Source organism: Lepisma saccharinum, chromosome 13 (genome assembly GCF_977018435.1).
Source record: "Lepisma saccharinum chromosome 13, izLepSacc3.1, whole genome shotgun sequence".
Taxonomy (NCBI): domain Eukaryota; kingdom Metazoa; phylum Arthropoda; class Insecta; order Zygentoma; family Lepismatidae; genus Lepisma; species Lepisma saccharinum.
Window position 1 is genome coordinate 68,088,473 of NC_139241.1, and position 17,324 is coordinate 68,105,796.

General features: G+C 38.2%; 1 protein-coding gene across 1 annotated transcript in view; it reads left to right on the forward strand.

Annotated features, from left to right (window-relative positions):
- LOC145997022 (carboxypeptidase B-like) overlaps positions 1–17,324 on the forward strand; it is a 156,961-nt gene that overhangs the window by 128,851 nt on the left and 10,786 nt on the right. Inside the window, exon 2 of the mRNA XM_083133643.1 lies at positions 14,894–14,999. Coding sequence (XP_082989769.1) covers positions 14,894–14,999 — 106 coding nt within the window. The remainder of the gene's footprint in view (positions 1–14,893; positions 15,000–17,324) is intronic.

Below are 17,324 nucleotides of genomic sequence, written 5' to 3' on the forward strand. Positions count from 1 at the left end.
GCAGTTTAATGAAATTCCGCTAGAGGGAATTAGCACTGCTGCGGACCATTTTGTGTGGGGAGGGGAGGGGAATAAAGATAAGACTGTTAGCATGAAATTCGTTGTTAACCAGTATTGCAAGCATATGCGTAGGTACGGGGTGTGCCGGGTGTGCCTAGGCACACCCTAATGGGCTGCTTTATCAAAGAGAATTAAAGACAGATATTTCAATAAGAGAGAAAATAAGCGGCAGTTTGTAAGAAGTTGAAAATGTCATTACTTGGTACAAACGTGTGCATTATCGCTGATGAAACGGGTGTCTGTAGTTTTTCGATTTTTTTATGTCATTGGAGAAAGGATATATTTACTGCATTCTACTCTGTACTACAGCGCCTTCCTTCTATACCTGTCACAAGCTGCACGTGCGAGAGAGAGCTTTCTCCAAGATTACCCAAGTTAAAACTAAATTAAGAGCAACTCAGAAGCAGGATAGATTGGAAGCCCTGCTATTGCTATTTGTGGAACAGGAAAAAGCTTAGTCTATTGATGTAAATGAAGTTATTGATGAGTTTAAGAACATTGTACCTTTTGACAGACGTCTCTTGTTATAGATGACGTGTATTTTGATGTATTTGTTTGTAACATTTATAAACATTTTGTGTGTGTGTAATTTCTATGCAATTTGATTTTTTCTACTACATATATTCAGAAATTTTCAACACTGTAATTTAGTGAATTTATATTCCTTTACAAACATCAGTGCAGTTAAAGAGCCAAGTGATTGTGTTGCAAAATATGCTAAAAAGGTACAAGACCTCATTTCTTTTCTTTGTGCACACCCAAATATAAACTTCTAGCTACGCCTATGATTGCAAGCACAAACAATTACGCTAAATATTAAGTTGAAATGGACGGGCTGATTTATGGAGAACGGTACTAAAAATATACCACTAATTGCCACAAACTGATTGACACATTATCATAACATCATGTATAATACATGAAGAGTAGAGGTATTTTCAATGCTGTTATTCAGTAACGACGCCTCTAAAGAACGTAATCGTCATAAATAAGCATGTATTGATATAGTCTTTCTTGATTACTAGGGGTAAGGATGGTTACAAATAGAGACAAGGCAGTCTCATTTGTCGTTTCATAACATCGGCCTCCTAGGTAGGGTTACCAGACGTCCGGATTTTCCCGGACATGTCCTACATTTTAGCCTTATGTCCGGCGTCCGGGAGGAATTTGAAAAATATCATAAATGTCCTACATTTTGAGCGTCACATAATATTAATTAGGAAAATACGTAACAGAAAAAAGTCATGCAAATTACAAGTCTATGGACTGCGCTTCCAAACTCAATAGTGAAATTTATTTTGATTCAGTCATTGCACAAAAAGAATAAAGTTTGTGCTGCTATTAAACAAACGGGAAAACGGAAGCAATTAATGAACAAAGTCTTGGGACCACTTTCTGATAACGTCACTGTGCAATGCCTGAGCAGAATTTCTTGCCTTAGGGTTTATACTGATGGAACAAGGTGTTGCCATTCTTATTCAATATAATTTGATTGTAAAGCAGGGGTATAGAGAACAAAGTTATTCAGGGTGTCTGCCAGTCAAGAAAGTCATGGAAGTCAAGAAAAAGTAAAAAATCAACAAGTAGGCAATACATTATTCTTGTGGTCAAGAATTTTTGCTATTGATTGGTTGATTTAGTTTATTTTACTTCACTTTTTTCTGTCCCGTTGGCTAATCGCGAAGATGAGGATGAATGATGGTAAGATAAGATGGATGAATGGATAGTCATAAACATATAGGGACAACCGACACAAACCCCACATAAGATTATACTGGCTGTGCGTCCAGACGCCAAAGCCTCGCTTGTCTGCCAAACACAGTTCAGGATGCATTAATACGAAATAGCAGATCTAATTCTCTTCTTAAATTCAGCTTCAGTTTTCATCTTAACTGTTCCTTTGGTAGGGATTTTCATTAAATAAATATTTATTTTCTTAATTACTAATTTCCAACTTTACCTAAGTAGAATGTAGAAAAGTCCAGAAAAAGTCAAGATTTCTGGATGTATTATTTTGGTAGACACCCTGTTATTGAACTAAAAACTACCCAAGATGAAACCATTTTAAATTACAGTAAGTGCTGAATATTTGTTTGCCATTACAGGTCATAATTCAAATGTTGAGACAGTACTTTCATTACCATCAGCACAACAGACTCATGGGAGAATTATTTTTCATAAACTCTGTAAAATGTTTGGTATTGGTCCCTATTATTTCAACGAGTTTGACTGTCCACTCTAAAATCAATATATAGTTTGACTAAACCTGAAATTTTGATAAAAATTGTCTCCTCTGAGAAGTACAGAAGGTCGTTCGGGATCTCTCAGGACAATGTTGGAAGGGTGATAAGTTCATGAAAACCCATGTCGCCACCAACGATCATGCTCAATTGGAAAACCAGCATTCTGCGCTATAGCCCGACAACGAAATTTCCATTGCAACAGACTTTTCCGAAGAGTTATCGTGTCCAACTTTTCCCACTCCTCCTGACAGGCTTTCCAGAGGCCATTGAGAGTGCGTGGACGTCTCTTTCCTAAGGCCCGTTTTAGGAGTCCAAATGCACAGAAGTCCATGGGTGACCCATCTGGCGCCTTGACCGGAATGTCGCTATAAGGAATTGCACGGATGACAGTTTCCACCTCCATTTGCTGTAAGAACAGACGAGTCGAACGGGAGGTATGGCTGGATGCTTTATGTTGGTGCACCCAGACCTGGTTTTTGGCCCCCACATACAGTGCCGGAATATCTATGTTATAAATGGGTGTTAAAACCTCATCCTGATAGTACGTGGAGTTCACCTTCACGTTATTAGCTACACGGCTAATTGCTAGCTTGCCATTATAGCAGTATCCAGCGATGATCATGAAACCCCGTGGAAAACTTTCCTGGCATTCTCGATACAATGTTTGATAATTGTTTTTGTCGTGAGGGCGGTAGTAAATAGCGCGGGATTTGTGAAAGTCACTAAGGTAGACATATGCTTCGTCTAATGTCACCACAATTTTCCATCTCTCCCCTGCAAGATAGGTCTCATAGAGCTTTCTAGCGTTCGTGCGACGTTCCGCAATGTGACGAGGCAACAGCTTGTGAACTCGCCGCTTATGCCGCATTTCTAGTTGCAGGTCCTTCTTGATTAAGGTGTTCACTGTTGACACAGACATTCCCAACTTACGTGCGATACTCCTTTGGGGGGCAGGGTTACCACCTGACACAAGGGCCTTCACTTTTCTCACTATGTCCGGTGTACGACTCGTAGCTGCTCGTGGATTTGCCTGTTTCTTCCCCTGTGGAATTAGGCCCAGTCGGCCTTTGCCTTTTTTGTTCAACACCGCACCGATCCCGTTCTTCGATATCACAAAACCACGCTTCTTGCACATTCCTTTGATTGCCGAATAGCTATATTTAGCATCGGAAAGGGCTGTTATGTAGCCCTCCCAGTATGGTTTAATTTTCTTCGGCATCGTTGTAGGTAAATGGCACAACACTCTGCACACGCGTTCTCGGTACTGACATGTCTCAGCATGCACCGTTTGGACGGACTGACGTTGATAACATCGCCGCCAGCGGCTTTCAAAATCGTCACCAGAGATCCCGAACAACCTTCTGTAGCACTTAAATCAAGTAGTAAGAGGTGCATTGATTAGTATGATTGCAAGTTTTGAAATTTTGTATTTAAACATTCGTTGGAAAATATTTTTTTAAAAAACTGAAAAGTGTCATTTTTCAACTACTTGCTAACGTGTTTTATAGAATGTCCTACATTTTGACTTAATGTCCTACATTTTGGGGCAGCATGTCCTACATTTCCCTTACAGCGATCTGGTAACCCTACGTCCTAGGGCAAATACCTCCCCGATGGCGTAGTGGTAATGTCGTTGCCTTGTAATTAAATGGTCCCGGGTTCCAGGCCCGTACCCAGAATTGATCTCCAAGGGGCTCACTGGTTATCAGGTAGGCTTTGTAAACCAAGTCCAGTTTTTAAAAGTTTAACAGTATTAAATCAAGGTAAATTGGGGGGATTATACACTGGTCGACAATTGCTAAGGAACAAACACGTTTTAACCAATAACTTTTGACTACGTGATCAGGGTGCAACAAGTGAACAATATATAAGTACAGATATCAGTTAAGGTTTTTTTGAGAAAAGATGACGGGGATTCCCCATCAATCAAAGAAACAGGACGTCATAAAGCAAAACCAGCATAAGCAAAACAAAGTGAAGAAAGAACATGAATCACAATTTGGCATGTGTAGAGTGAGTCCAGAGGAAATCAGTATGGCGTGTGGCCACCGCGGACTGCACAGTAAGCTGCACACCTGTTTGGCATGCTGTCGATGAGAGTGTTAGTGAGCGCGAAGGGTATATTGTCCCATTCTTCCTGAAGTGCAGTTTTCAGCTCCTGGAGGGTCCGGGTTGGGGGATTACTTTGTGCAACCTGCCTTCCGAGAGCATCCCACGCATGTTCGATGGGATTGAGATCCGGTGAATATGCAGGCCAGTCCATGCAGGTGATGTTTTTTCTTTCCAGTGTCTCTGTCACTTGGACAGTTTTGTGTTGATAGGCATTATCATCCATGTAAAGAAAGTCAGGGCCCACTACACCCCGAAAAAAACGAACATAACCTTGATCTCGGTAGAATACCGTGCTCCAGTAACGGATCCTGAGGCGAAGATGTGCGGTGGTGTTTTCCCATTTTTCATTATGCCCCCTCCCCCCCATACCATGACTCCGGGTCCCCCATACCTGTCACTTTCAGAGATGTGCTGTGCATTATATCGTGTTCCACGTTCTCTCCACACCATTTGATGTCCAGAATCACTTGTCACACAGTACCGCGATTCATCAGAGAACATCACATTTGCCCATCTGTCTTGGTCCCAGTTACGATGCTGCACACACCAGTGTAATTTGGCACGACGGTGAGCTGGTTTTAATGGCACACACTTAACTGGCTTCCGGGCATACAACCCAGCACTATTCAGTCGTCGTGTAATGGTTTTTGGGGACACAAGGACACCTGAAGCACGTCAAGGTTTTGAGCAATTTGGGCTGGAGTGGCAGATCGATTTATTTTTGCCACCTGGACGATGTACCGATCCTGGCAAGCAGTTGTACACCTTCCACGACCTCCACCATGCATACGTAAATCTGTTCCTCTGGTACGAGTAGCTTTCTGAAGTCAGGAAATGACACTTTTCGATACCCCCATAACACGTGCCACTTCAGTGACACTTCGCCCAGACTCCAGCTGACCGACCACTCTGCCCCGTTGGTAATCACTTAAATGTACACTTGTCGCCATCTTCCTACACGCTTCTTCTGTTTCACATCAGTATTGCACTGCCAACGGCCTCTACCGTGTTTGACTGTCTCCCGCGGGTACCACCTCCTACCACAGCACTGCAGTCTTTTCCTGATAACGATGCTCCAAGCGCACACGTTCATTTCTGAATTGGCGCAACGATTCCTTGCTTCCCTCGACTGGTCTCTTTCTGACAACAAACTGACACGGAGTTGTGTATGAAAAAGATATGGGTCAGTATGTGTTTGTTCCTTATCAATTGTCGACCAGTGTATTATAAAACATAAAATTTAGAAATATCATGTAAATGCTACAGTTTTTTCTATATCTTCTAAAACATCTATTGAAGTGTTAATTAACTGCTACTCACACCATCCCTTAATACACAACTATTATTTTTGATGATTGATTGATTGATTTGGTGTTTTAAGTCCACTATATGCACAGTAAAGCTAATCGGGATTAGACCTACAGTTTAAAGTGGGATCCGAACCACTGTGGCGTTTGTCTCCACCGGGTATCGAACCTGGGACCCCTTGATTACAAGGCGACGAAGCTACCGCTGCGCCATCGGGAAGGCCCACTATTTATGATGATACAGGTATTTAAATGATACAAGTAGAAATGTACAATATTCACTTCAATCATAGTGCCTACCGTACCCCGACCGAAGCAATAAAACTCCTCTTCTTTCCCAAAATTATGGATCTGTTGGCATTTGACGCAGCTGTGGAAGGAATGTGGATTATGACGTTAAAGTCACAGATATTTGTCAAACGAGAGGCTGCAACAGGGGCAGGGAAGTTACAGAAGCTTCACTATGAAAGAACTTTCTAAAGTTTAGAGAATCTTCTAAACACTTGCCGGTATATATCTAAGTATACTTAGACTTCTGGTCAAAAACAAGATGAACAAATCTAATAGCTGCTGTTTATGTTCTGTGAATTTATCTCTCGCGAACTTGTGAACAAAATAACATATGCTATCTACATATGCTGAGTACCCCCCCCCCCCCTGACCCCTGCCTGGCTACAGATCTGCCAGGTTCTATAGTATACCCGGTGGAAGCACATGATAGATTGATTCACCTTTTAGGGACTACAATAATCCATAGTTTCGTCAATGTTACATATTTTTTTAACATTTTTGTAAACAATACAATATCATTGTCATGTAATTAAAATTGTACAAATTCTAAATACAATGCATTCTTGCAAGAGTACATTTTTTTAAAACAATGTACAGTATCATTACAATCTTATGCACTTACACACATACATAGGTTGATATTCATAGACACACACACACACACAAACATGTACAGAATATGTATATAAATTCAAATAAAGTGGAATAGATCCCCTTACAGTTGTGCAGCAAGGCATTCAGCTATAGAATAAAAGTAATGTTTTAGTAACAGTTTTTTAATGTTTTTCTTGAAGTCCATGAGATTCATTGATTTGTAATTTTGAGGTAATTTGTTGTACATTACAAGACCTTTATGATAAATACTGTTAGTTGAACTGTTTATTTTGTGTCTCTCCAGAAGAAAACAGTGGGAATTTCTTGTTTGGTATCTGTGTACTTCATGGTTTTTGGTAAAATTTGATTGGTTTAAGTGAATGATATTTAGTGTTTCTCCAATGAATGTGCAGGGGACTGTCAGGATTCTTTGTGTAGCAAATAATGGTTTACGGAATATGAAGCTAGGCATAAATGCCATAATTCTTATTATCATTTTCTGTGTTTTAAAAATTTCATTTACGTATCTTTGGCGTGTATCCCCATATAAGTGTCGCAAAGGATATTATTGATTCAACATAAACATGATATAGCATGAGTACTGTTTTCCTATTTATAATATTTCTTACTGCCCTGATCATGTAGCACATTTGACTCAATTTATTTAGGTTTATACCATGTTCGTTCTGAATTTATCCATAATCCTAAAAATTTTGTGGTTGCAACTTCTGTTATATTAAAGTCGCTAAGTGGTTCAGAGCCCACTTTAAACTGTAGGTCCAGTTTCGATTAGCCTTCCTATACATACAAGGACAAGTGTGTATTGTCTGGAGTCTTGAAATGTATAGTAAACAACATACACATTGTGTCACCAGACGAACTTTCAAACCGTCTAAATGTCATAAAAGCTACAAACCTTAAAAAAAAAAATAGGAATTCGTCCTGAATATGGATCTACACAGCACAGGATCCCAATTTCAACTAATGAATTAAATTTTGTAATTACTACAAACAAAATACATGATTTATCTATAAATTTATATATTTACCTATAAATAATAAAGTAGATATTCGTTTGGTTTGTCTGAAGAAGTCTCAATACATTTTTTAGGTAATCTTTTTCAATATCATACAAGTCTTGAAGGAGACAGAGACTTGTCCCAATCCCATCCCTAGTTGGCCACCTTCCCACCCATGCCTTAGGCATCGTCACTACTCTCCTTTTGCAAAAATTGTAGATGAAAATTGCTCATTAATAGAGCCCAAGTATTCCCCTAAATACCTGTGTTTCCATGTAGGCTTTCTGTTGTGCCTAAAATTGCCTGCTTAGATTGTTACTGACTAAGTAATGTGTAAGAAAAGCAATACAAGTTGTTTGCCACCTGGTAGGTTGTATGTGAGGCTAGTGGATGAGCTATTCTTGTTAAAAATATTGACATGCAATTGGTTGGTTGGTTGATTTGGTGTTTTAAGTCCACTTTATGAACAGTAAGGCTAATCGAGACTGGATCTACAATTTAAAGTGGGGTCCGAACCACTTGTGCCTCCACTGGGTATTGCAATTGACTATAGGCAATGTCAACCTCTTCTAGAAAATGTATGGCTCTGTACTTACTTTAACTCTTACTGGGTAAAAAAATGTAATTCAAGTGATTCCACACCTATTAACGTTGCACGTTAAGTACGTGGATCGAGGAAGGTGCTTGTACTATACATGTCAATAATCACGCATGACCAGGCTGGGATTCGAACCTGGGAACTTCGATAACGAAAGTCAACCACTTAATATACTCTGCCACAGAGCCAGGGCAAGCCAGATTCTAAAAACACAGAGGCAGTTCAGAATGAAACTCCTGAAACACCATCTTGTTACTGAATAAACAAATTTATGCACATTTTTTTCACCCATCTTTCATTTCAGAAAACTGGTTCACTTAGTGATATCCTTACTCAAAGAAGCAACTGCTACTTGTAACTGCATTTCAGATAACTCATTCCCTCCTATAACACAAACACACACACACACATAAGTTTTCATGTGCTCATGTAAACAACATCAGGTGATGCACCATGTGATGATATCGGAGCTGAACTTTATTGCCCAATTGCTGCAGAGTTCCTAAACTCTTCTGCAATTTGCTTCTGTATTACACTTCCTTTCTTATATGCATATATCACCACCCTCCCTATCTGTACTGTCAAAAAGAAATAACAAAATCAATCACAAAAACAAGGTTGACCAGTTAACATGTCACGGAGCAGTGCTTTGCATATGGGATGAAAAATTTAAGGAAGAAAAACACTAGAGTTCAAACAACAGATGGTTAAACTCAATTCAAATTGTGCATGAACGAACCTATTTAACTGCACAAGACAGTCAATTGTCACAGAACCACTCCCTTTCGGGTTCACACACAGTTCACCCTGTCAACCTCTGACCTGTGTGATTGTGTACTGAATACTAATACCTCATTTTCTTTGATTGTCTTCCTGTTTCCTGCTGTCATGAAATTACCTTGCAAAAAAAACAAAAAAAAAAACACAACCAAAACAAACCATTCGACAGTAAGAGCAGCAAGCTCTAACCAGGATGCCATGTATTATAATGCATGACAAGGCATTTCTACCCTTTTTTGTGCTGCATTGTCCTTCCCAGATGCATATGAAAAAAAGGTGGAACAATGCATCATTTATCATGCAGACTGTATGCATACAAGATGTTTACCTTTGGTCCTTATTTCAAAACCTATTTGTTTATGGGTTTATTTTCAGATTGAGGTTAACATTGAATGGATGGTTCAATTTCTTAATACTCTTCAACTAGTTTAACTGCTAAAAAAGAGTGGAAAAAACTGTTGTTAACAATGATTGCCCAGGTAGTAGACCTAGTAGCATGTATTCCACTGGTTTCAATATTCTCTCACAATAAACACCAATCTCCGTACGTTTTCTCTCAACATGACTCTAAAAGGTACTTCCTCACTAACATTCTCTTTAAAATGTCCCTATAAGTTCATACTTATATTAAATACAATATGAATAAAATAGTTGAACAGTCTATTTTGTTTTTTTAGTTTTCTTTCATCTTCCTTGAGATTTTTAATCAGTTGTGGCAGCTATTAGTCAGTGATATATGTTAAATGTGTGTAATTAGTTCTATATAAGGGATTCATCAGAACACAAGTGGTGTAACTCCCTTCAAGACAGTTTTGAGAAAATGGCACAGTTGTACTATGTTTAGCTATTGGAGCATAAATAATAATGGTGCCTCTATCAGAAAGAATTTTAGTCTTAGGACTGAAATGTTGATACTTCGGTTCTAACTGTATACACAGTTATACTGGTAACTCAATTTTCATGAAGAGTGGAGTTATGCAACTTGTGTTAATAACTATGACAACATCTTGTTTGTCATTGTTATGCAGTTTGTGAAGCTCTCTGACTACACCACTGGTAACCATGCATTTTTTCAAGGACTAACAATACTTCATAGTTACAATTGCTGATAATATCGCTGCTGAAAAACAATTGAGCAGAAGTATTGTTAACTTTTTTTGAAAAAGGTAACACACATTAAATGTCAGACACATAACTTTAAATAATAACTGTGAGAATGCAGAAATAGGATTCAGCAAGAATTAATACTAGCATGCAGTGGCGACAAATTAGGGGTTGTGTGGGGGCAGTTGACCCCCCCCCCCTCACTATTTGCCACTTTTGCACCTGCACTATGATAAACCTTATATACCAAGGGAAAGTAAACTGTCCTTGCCAACCCAATTTTGGAACCCAATCACTGCCACTGCTAGCATGCAATGCTAATTGGACATTATCCATTGTTTCTTTTTAACTTTTTTTATTTGTGTTGGAATAAGACAAAAAAGCACTAGGCAATGAATGATGAGTAAGGAACGGATTTTGAGGTGCTAAAAAAGATGGATTTAGGACTTATGAACGCCATTTTTGGACATTTAGCTGCTCACAATAAATTAGCTGTAATTATTAATTAATTTTAATTTAGTGAAGTAACCAGTTTTAGATGCAATTTGTGTACAAAAAGGCACAATTCTATTATTTGATTATAAGCAATATACAATTTGTCCAATACAAAATCTTTATCATATTTTAAAGTACTGCACCACCATATGCTTTTCAATGTTCTCTGTGGTGAAGTTCTTCCACTCATCTGTGAGTAGGCGCTTGTACATGGAAAACCTTATTCACCACACCACAGGAAGTTATTGGTGCAAACTTCATAAATGCAACTGGTGCTGATTCCCAAGGCAGATGTGGCCCTTCCTGAGACGTAGTGGTAACTAGACAGGTTAATATAACATTCAGACCTAAAACAAATTCCAACAAAAGGTCTGTAAACTGTTTTCGTTCCTACTTGGTGTACTGATCAACAGAAAAAAAAAGTCTACCAAAATCTGGCAACCGGAAGTGGGTTATTTTCAAGATGGCCAGCAGTAACCTCGAAAATCACAGAAAGTCCTATAACTTGCTTATTTTTAAGAGTAGAACAATTATTTTTTCATCAATTTTACGGTTTTTATAATCAAGGAATTAATTTCAACCAACAAATTTTGGCTATGGGATCAAAAAATGGAACCAACAGTGAAAAATAAAGGTACAATACCGGTTTGTAAGTCTAAGTAAGTACACAATATGAAGTTGTAAGTTTGTATTATCATCACACATTTAAACTATACTGCATACATATTTTTTTTTTTGTAAAATATCTATTTTACAAAGTACACTTTAAATTAGGTTATGAAAATGTGCAGCAATATGGGGGTAAAAAAAGTATTCATTGTACATTAGTCTTCATTACTGTCCTCTACTTCATTTGACACCTGGTTGTCACAATGAGTAACTTGGCACGATCCACATATGGAACTGCATGGAAAGCTGTTTGTTCTGCAACTGCAACAGTTACCACTGTAACCAGTTCTACAACTGCAATGTATAATTTTCAGTATAGTGTCTAGTGCAACATTCATACCACACATTACTGGTACAAGTTCATCGTCATCAAGTTGCCAACGCCAATTCACAGGATTCATTTCACTAGCCCTACTCATCCATGTCCATGTCATAGTCTGATACTACACTCTTAGACAGTGGAATTTGTTGGAAGACTCAGTTGGAGGAACACATTCTGAATGAGCAAACAATTTGGTTTGATTGATTGATTGATTTAGTTTATTTTACTTCGCGTTTTGTGCCTCTTGGCTAATTTGCGAAGATGGGGATGAGTGATGAAATTATGAAATTGATGAATGGACATTCACAAACAACCAAGCCTGAGCGGGATTCGAACCTGGGACCCTTGGCATCACAGAGTGATGTGCTAACCACTCGGCCACAGGGTCCGGCAGCAAACGATTTGTCATTGATGACTTTCTTTGTAAGTGTCTGGTAACGCAAGGCTGCCAAAGAACTTGTACTGTTGCTACCAAAAATAACAAGCATCGCTTGACTGCCAAGACTTACCAATATCAACAGGGTTCTGACCTGGTGAAGTGAATGCAGTTGCACAGGAATAAAAGACACGATCACCTTTTAAAAGTTTTTCTAATACCGATTTTTTACCAACACCATAAATACGGGAGGTGGAATTACATCCTGTGAACTGTGCGCATAACTCACTGCCAAGAATAGACTTCAAGTTATTGATGTGATACACTTTTGGAGTGCCTCTTGACTGATTATCCAATCGAAAATACAGTAGTTTGCCATTAGCTTCAGCGTAATATAAGAGAAGAATGAACTGATCAGTATCATTCCCAATCAGTATCATTTCCAATGAGCATGGTGGAATGTTCCTTCGCACTGTTAACTGTGGCCTTTGTAATGTCCACGTCAGCGTCACCTTCCACTTGAAAAACCTTACAGCCTCTCATAACCATTTCCTCACTGATTAATGTGATTAGTTGTTGTTTATTATGTAGCACTGAAAGAAATTCTTCCTGCTTCCCTTCGAATTCAGTATCACCGGTGAAATGAACTATTGGATGATGGATGTTTCGTTGCCTTCTCTTATGTTGATTGTTTGGTTGATTTGGTGTTTTAAGTCCACTTTATGCACAGTAAGGCTAACCAGGAATGGACCTACGGTTTAAAGTGGGATCCGAACCACTATGTGCCTCCACCAGGTTCAAACCCGGGCCCCTTGATTACAAGGCAATGACGCTACCATGGTGCCATCTGGAGGTCCCCTTCTCTTATGTGTATTATCCTTTATTGAAGGACCTGTGTTATACCCATCAAACACAACAGTTGCAATCCCATAGTGTTGAATTGTAAAGTCTGCATATTCTCTGTCTATTTTACGATAGGTGATGATGAAGTATGAGCTTACTGCATACCCAACATCACTGTTTGAGGACATGCACATTCTGAGAAAGGCAGATAAACCACAATTAGCCCATGCCATCCGTGAGCATTGTAATACTCAAACCTCAATTGATGCTGTTCTGTGTACGGAAAGATACGTTATTGATGGAGGCTACTTGATAAGCAAGCTGAACTGGAAAAAGGGAGATACCTATTGCAGAACTGGTTGCAATGGTAACCGTTGCAGTTTCAGAACAAACGGCCTTCCATGCAGTTCCATATGTGGATCGTGCCAAGTTACGCATTGTGACAACCAGGTGTCAGATGAAGTAGAGGACAGTGATTTGGACTAATGGATAATGAAGACTTTTGTACACCCATATTGCTGCACATTTTCATAACCTAATTTAAAGTGTACTTTGTAAAATAGATATTTTACAGAAAAAATTATGTATGCAGTATAGTTAAAATGTGTGATGATAATACAAACTTATAACTTGATATTGTGTAATTACTTAGACCTACAAACAGGTATTGTACTTTTATTTTTCACTGTTGGTTCCACTTTTTGATCCCATAGACAAAATTTGTTGGTTGAAATGAATTCCTTGATTATAAAAACTGTACAATTGATGAAAAAATAATTGTTCTACGCTTAAAAATAAGCAAGTTATAGGACTTTCTCTGATTTTCAAGGTTACCGATGGCCATCTCTGTTGATCAGTACATCAAGTAGGAACAAAACCCGTTTACAGACCTTTTGTTGGAATCTGTTTTAGGTTAGGTTTTTTTCTTTTTCTTTAAATTGACCTGTCTAAACGTTATCCCTTGTAATGAAGAAGTCATGGCTTTGATACCTGGTGGAGGCACATAATGGTTTGGATTCCACTTAAACTGTAAGTCCAGTCTCAATTAGCCTATCCATGCATAAAGTAGGTTAAAAAAAAACCCACTCAAAACTCAAATTGCAGGCAGGCTTGCAGTGGTCTTCTCTCCTTGATAAACAGCTTCTATACTAGGGCAGGAGGTGTAATTTCCAGCACAAACCATCACCTTTCACCTAGACTGTTGTGTCATTGGTCACTTGCGGGATTGCCTTCCCTACTCATCACAGTCACATCAGGTACTCGAAACAGCCAATTAGACTGGGATATTCTTGGAATTTTCATGTGCTCTTACACTGTTGGAGGCCTGGAATAATGCCAGCCCTGCTTTAACAACTGAATGATTTTTGTAGATAGGATTCTGTCTCAAAACTGCCCACATCTTTGCTTGGTATGCTACACATATGGTCCTTTTAATCACTTGGAAAGTACAGCATTCAACAATGGAGAATGCCTCATCCAGTCAGTTCACTCCACATTTTAACAATTTCGTGATGCAGGCTGGAAGGTGGTGGAAGTTTGCACCAACGCTGACACCCCTTGATGTTGCATTGCTTCTTTTGCCGCTTGGATTCATTCAAGGTCTCAAGGTTCAAGGGTCTCAAACCTTTTGTGGTTGAAATTAAGGGTTGTTCTTAATAAAAGTTATTTTTAAAATAACGTGTAAGATCTAAAAGGTGCTTTTCAGGTAAAAATAGGGCTTTAACTGTGGGGATTTACATAGGGCATTCACATAAGATTATGGATTTGTCCAGATGACATTTGAAACTTTTATGTGGTTCACTAACAGTTTTGCTATTGTAACTTTCCTGCTTATTTTCTTAATCATTCAGTCTGTTCTTAGTAATTGTAATTGTACTTGTGCTGGAGCAGATGTTACCCTCCGCTTATTCATACTTTATGTTTCAATTCTTGAAGAACGTTGCAGAAAACAAAATGAACAAACATGGTGATGGACAATTTCCACGCTATTATGATTTTGGTTAACTGTACAATGCAACAGATTGTCACTGACTACTCAACACTGTTTGTTCACTAAAGAGAATCATTTCTATTCTTGCAGAAAACAATCACAACACAGAATCCAAGATTAACAAAAGAGCAGAGAGAAGAAATTAGAAGCCAACAGGGTCACCCAATGTCATGGAAAAGGTACCATCGATATGGAGGTAAGACAGATTATTTATAAAAAGACTTCACCGTGAAGTTAAGTATTATTCTTAATGAGATATAAAACAAGGTAGATGACCATTTGGAATTTACAAGCTCAAATCTATTGTCTTCCATCAATTGTCACTGAGCTACCAAGTGAATATGTGAGATGGCTTACATAGACTTGTCGATCTTCTGGCATCAATTTCTTTGTTTCTTATTTCATACTGTCCTGTTTTAAGCACCTAGATTTTATTGCATGGATTTACGATGCTTCCTGTGGCTGTTATATCTCTGTAATCACCATCAGAAATCAGTGTGGTGCCCAGGATTTTTGAAAGGAGGGGTTATGCATACTTTTCTTTAGTAGTCAGCCCTTATTTTGCCATCTTTTCCTGCCTTTGATGTTCATTCTTTTTTAGGAATATTCAGCCAAAGTGAGGTTATGAGGACCCCTACTCCTTGGACACATCAGAAAAGTTTCATTGTATAAAGCTTAATACATATCAATTTTCTATGAGGGAGGAAGGAAATGTATTTTTTAATCCCGATTTATTTTTCTGAACAATTATGATGTTTGATAAAAGAATAATATACATAATTAGCAACTTACTGCAAGTATAATGTTCTTTGGGCAATGCACCGAGGCTCGAAAATTTAAATATGATAAGGAAAGTGGCAAATATGCTTGTGAACAAAATCAAATGGATTTTCTTTCAGTCAGCTGTGAATATTTTACATGAAACCTTTAGCTTCACCATTACACAATTAAGTCAGCAGAATAGCTTTAATTTCATCAAAAGTTCCACCTTTTCAATTCTCATTTAATCTCAAGGTCACTTTTACCATACCATAACTGCATTCTTGTCACATAGCCATGGACATATAAAGAATCTCGTGTATCAAATTCAGTTATATTAAAATTATAAGTTAAATATAGACAATTTGAAAATTTCTAGCTGAAAGTATAGGTCATTCTAGTGCTCTATCCAACCTAACTACCAAGCCAACCAACTGAGAAGTTTTATTCATACTAAAGTGTCATAGTGGTGACAAAAATTATATAAAAATTACAAAAAAATCAAGAAATGGAAAAAAAATATAAACAACTCTCACACTTAATCTGAATCCCCAAACTAAAATAAATTTTACCCTACCTCTTAAATAACTTTATTTTAGTTCATCCACTTTATTTTACTTAATTTCATGAACCCAATAAATGTCACTTACACATGCAACCATTTACCATTTCATATGACGTCTTATTCATTAAACAGAACATCAATTCCTCATTTACAAATAGCCTTAAATAAACCTAGACACACATTTCTAGAACTGAAACAAAACTAAACCCAGATACTTAACTCACAATTTACAGCTATTGATTGACTGATTGATTGATTTAGTTTATTTTACTTCACATTGTGTGCCTCTTGGCTAATTTGCGAAGATGGAGATGAGTGATGCAATTGATGAATGGACATTCACAAACAACGAAGCCCTAGCAGGATTTGAACCCAGGACCCTTGGCATCGCACTAACCCCTCGGCTACAGGGTCCGGCAAAATGTACAGTTAGAATTAAGCCAAAATAATAATAGGTAGTACAAAACTGTGTGCAAAACCGACCTGTTTCTGGATCCCAGAATAGACCAGGAATAATTGTATTTGTGAAGCTCAAGGTTTGTGAATAAATAAATGAGGGAACCATAATTCAGAGAAAACTGACACCCTGGTATTTATTTAAAGGCACCAGGCCATAAAGTGCATACCTCTGAATGTATGTGGGTGGAGACACCCCTATGCATGCGCACACATGCCATGAAAACATATGAGGTGATGTGGAGGGAGAGCTCCACATATTCTGGATCTTGGCCATGGTTGCCATGATCCGATCAGCATCATGCCCAGCCACCTTTACCCCCAAGTACCCATTGATGCAAGGCTAGGTGGGCCTCAGAGCCAAGCAGAAACAGAAAAAATCCTGATTCAGATCACCTGTCCCCGGATTCAAACTGGGTCTTCTGCATGGTAGCCAGATGCTATACCAACTGAGCTAAAATTTCTTGAATTAACAACATTTCTATACACATGTGTTATTTTTATGAAGTCATGTAGCTACACATAACAAAGATAAACTTTCACACATGTTAATAAACATTGTTACATGTATTAAATATAAAATTTGTTGCTTGACAAAAATTCTGTGTCGAAATGGGACATTTCCTATTCAACAAATGAATGCTTATTTACGTAACATATATTTTCATTGTTATTCATCCATACTTGTAAAACTTCTGAAATTGGAGAGTTTCTTCATTTCATTTTAAATATTACCTTCAT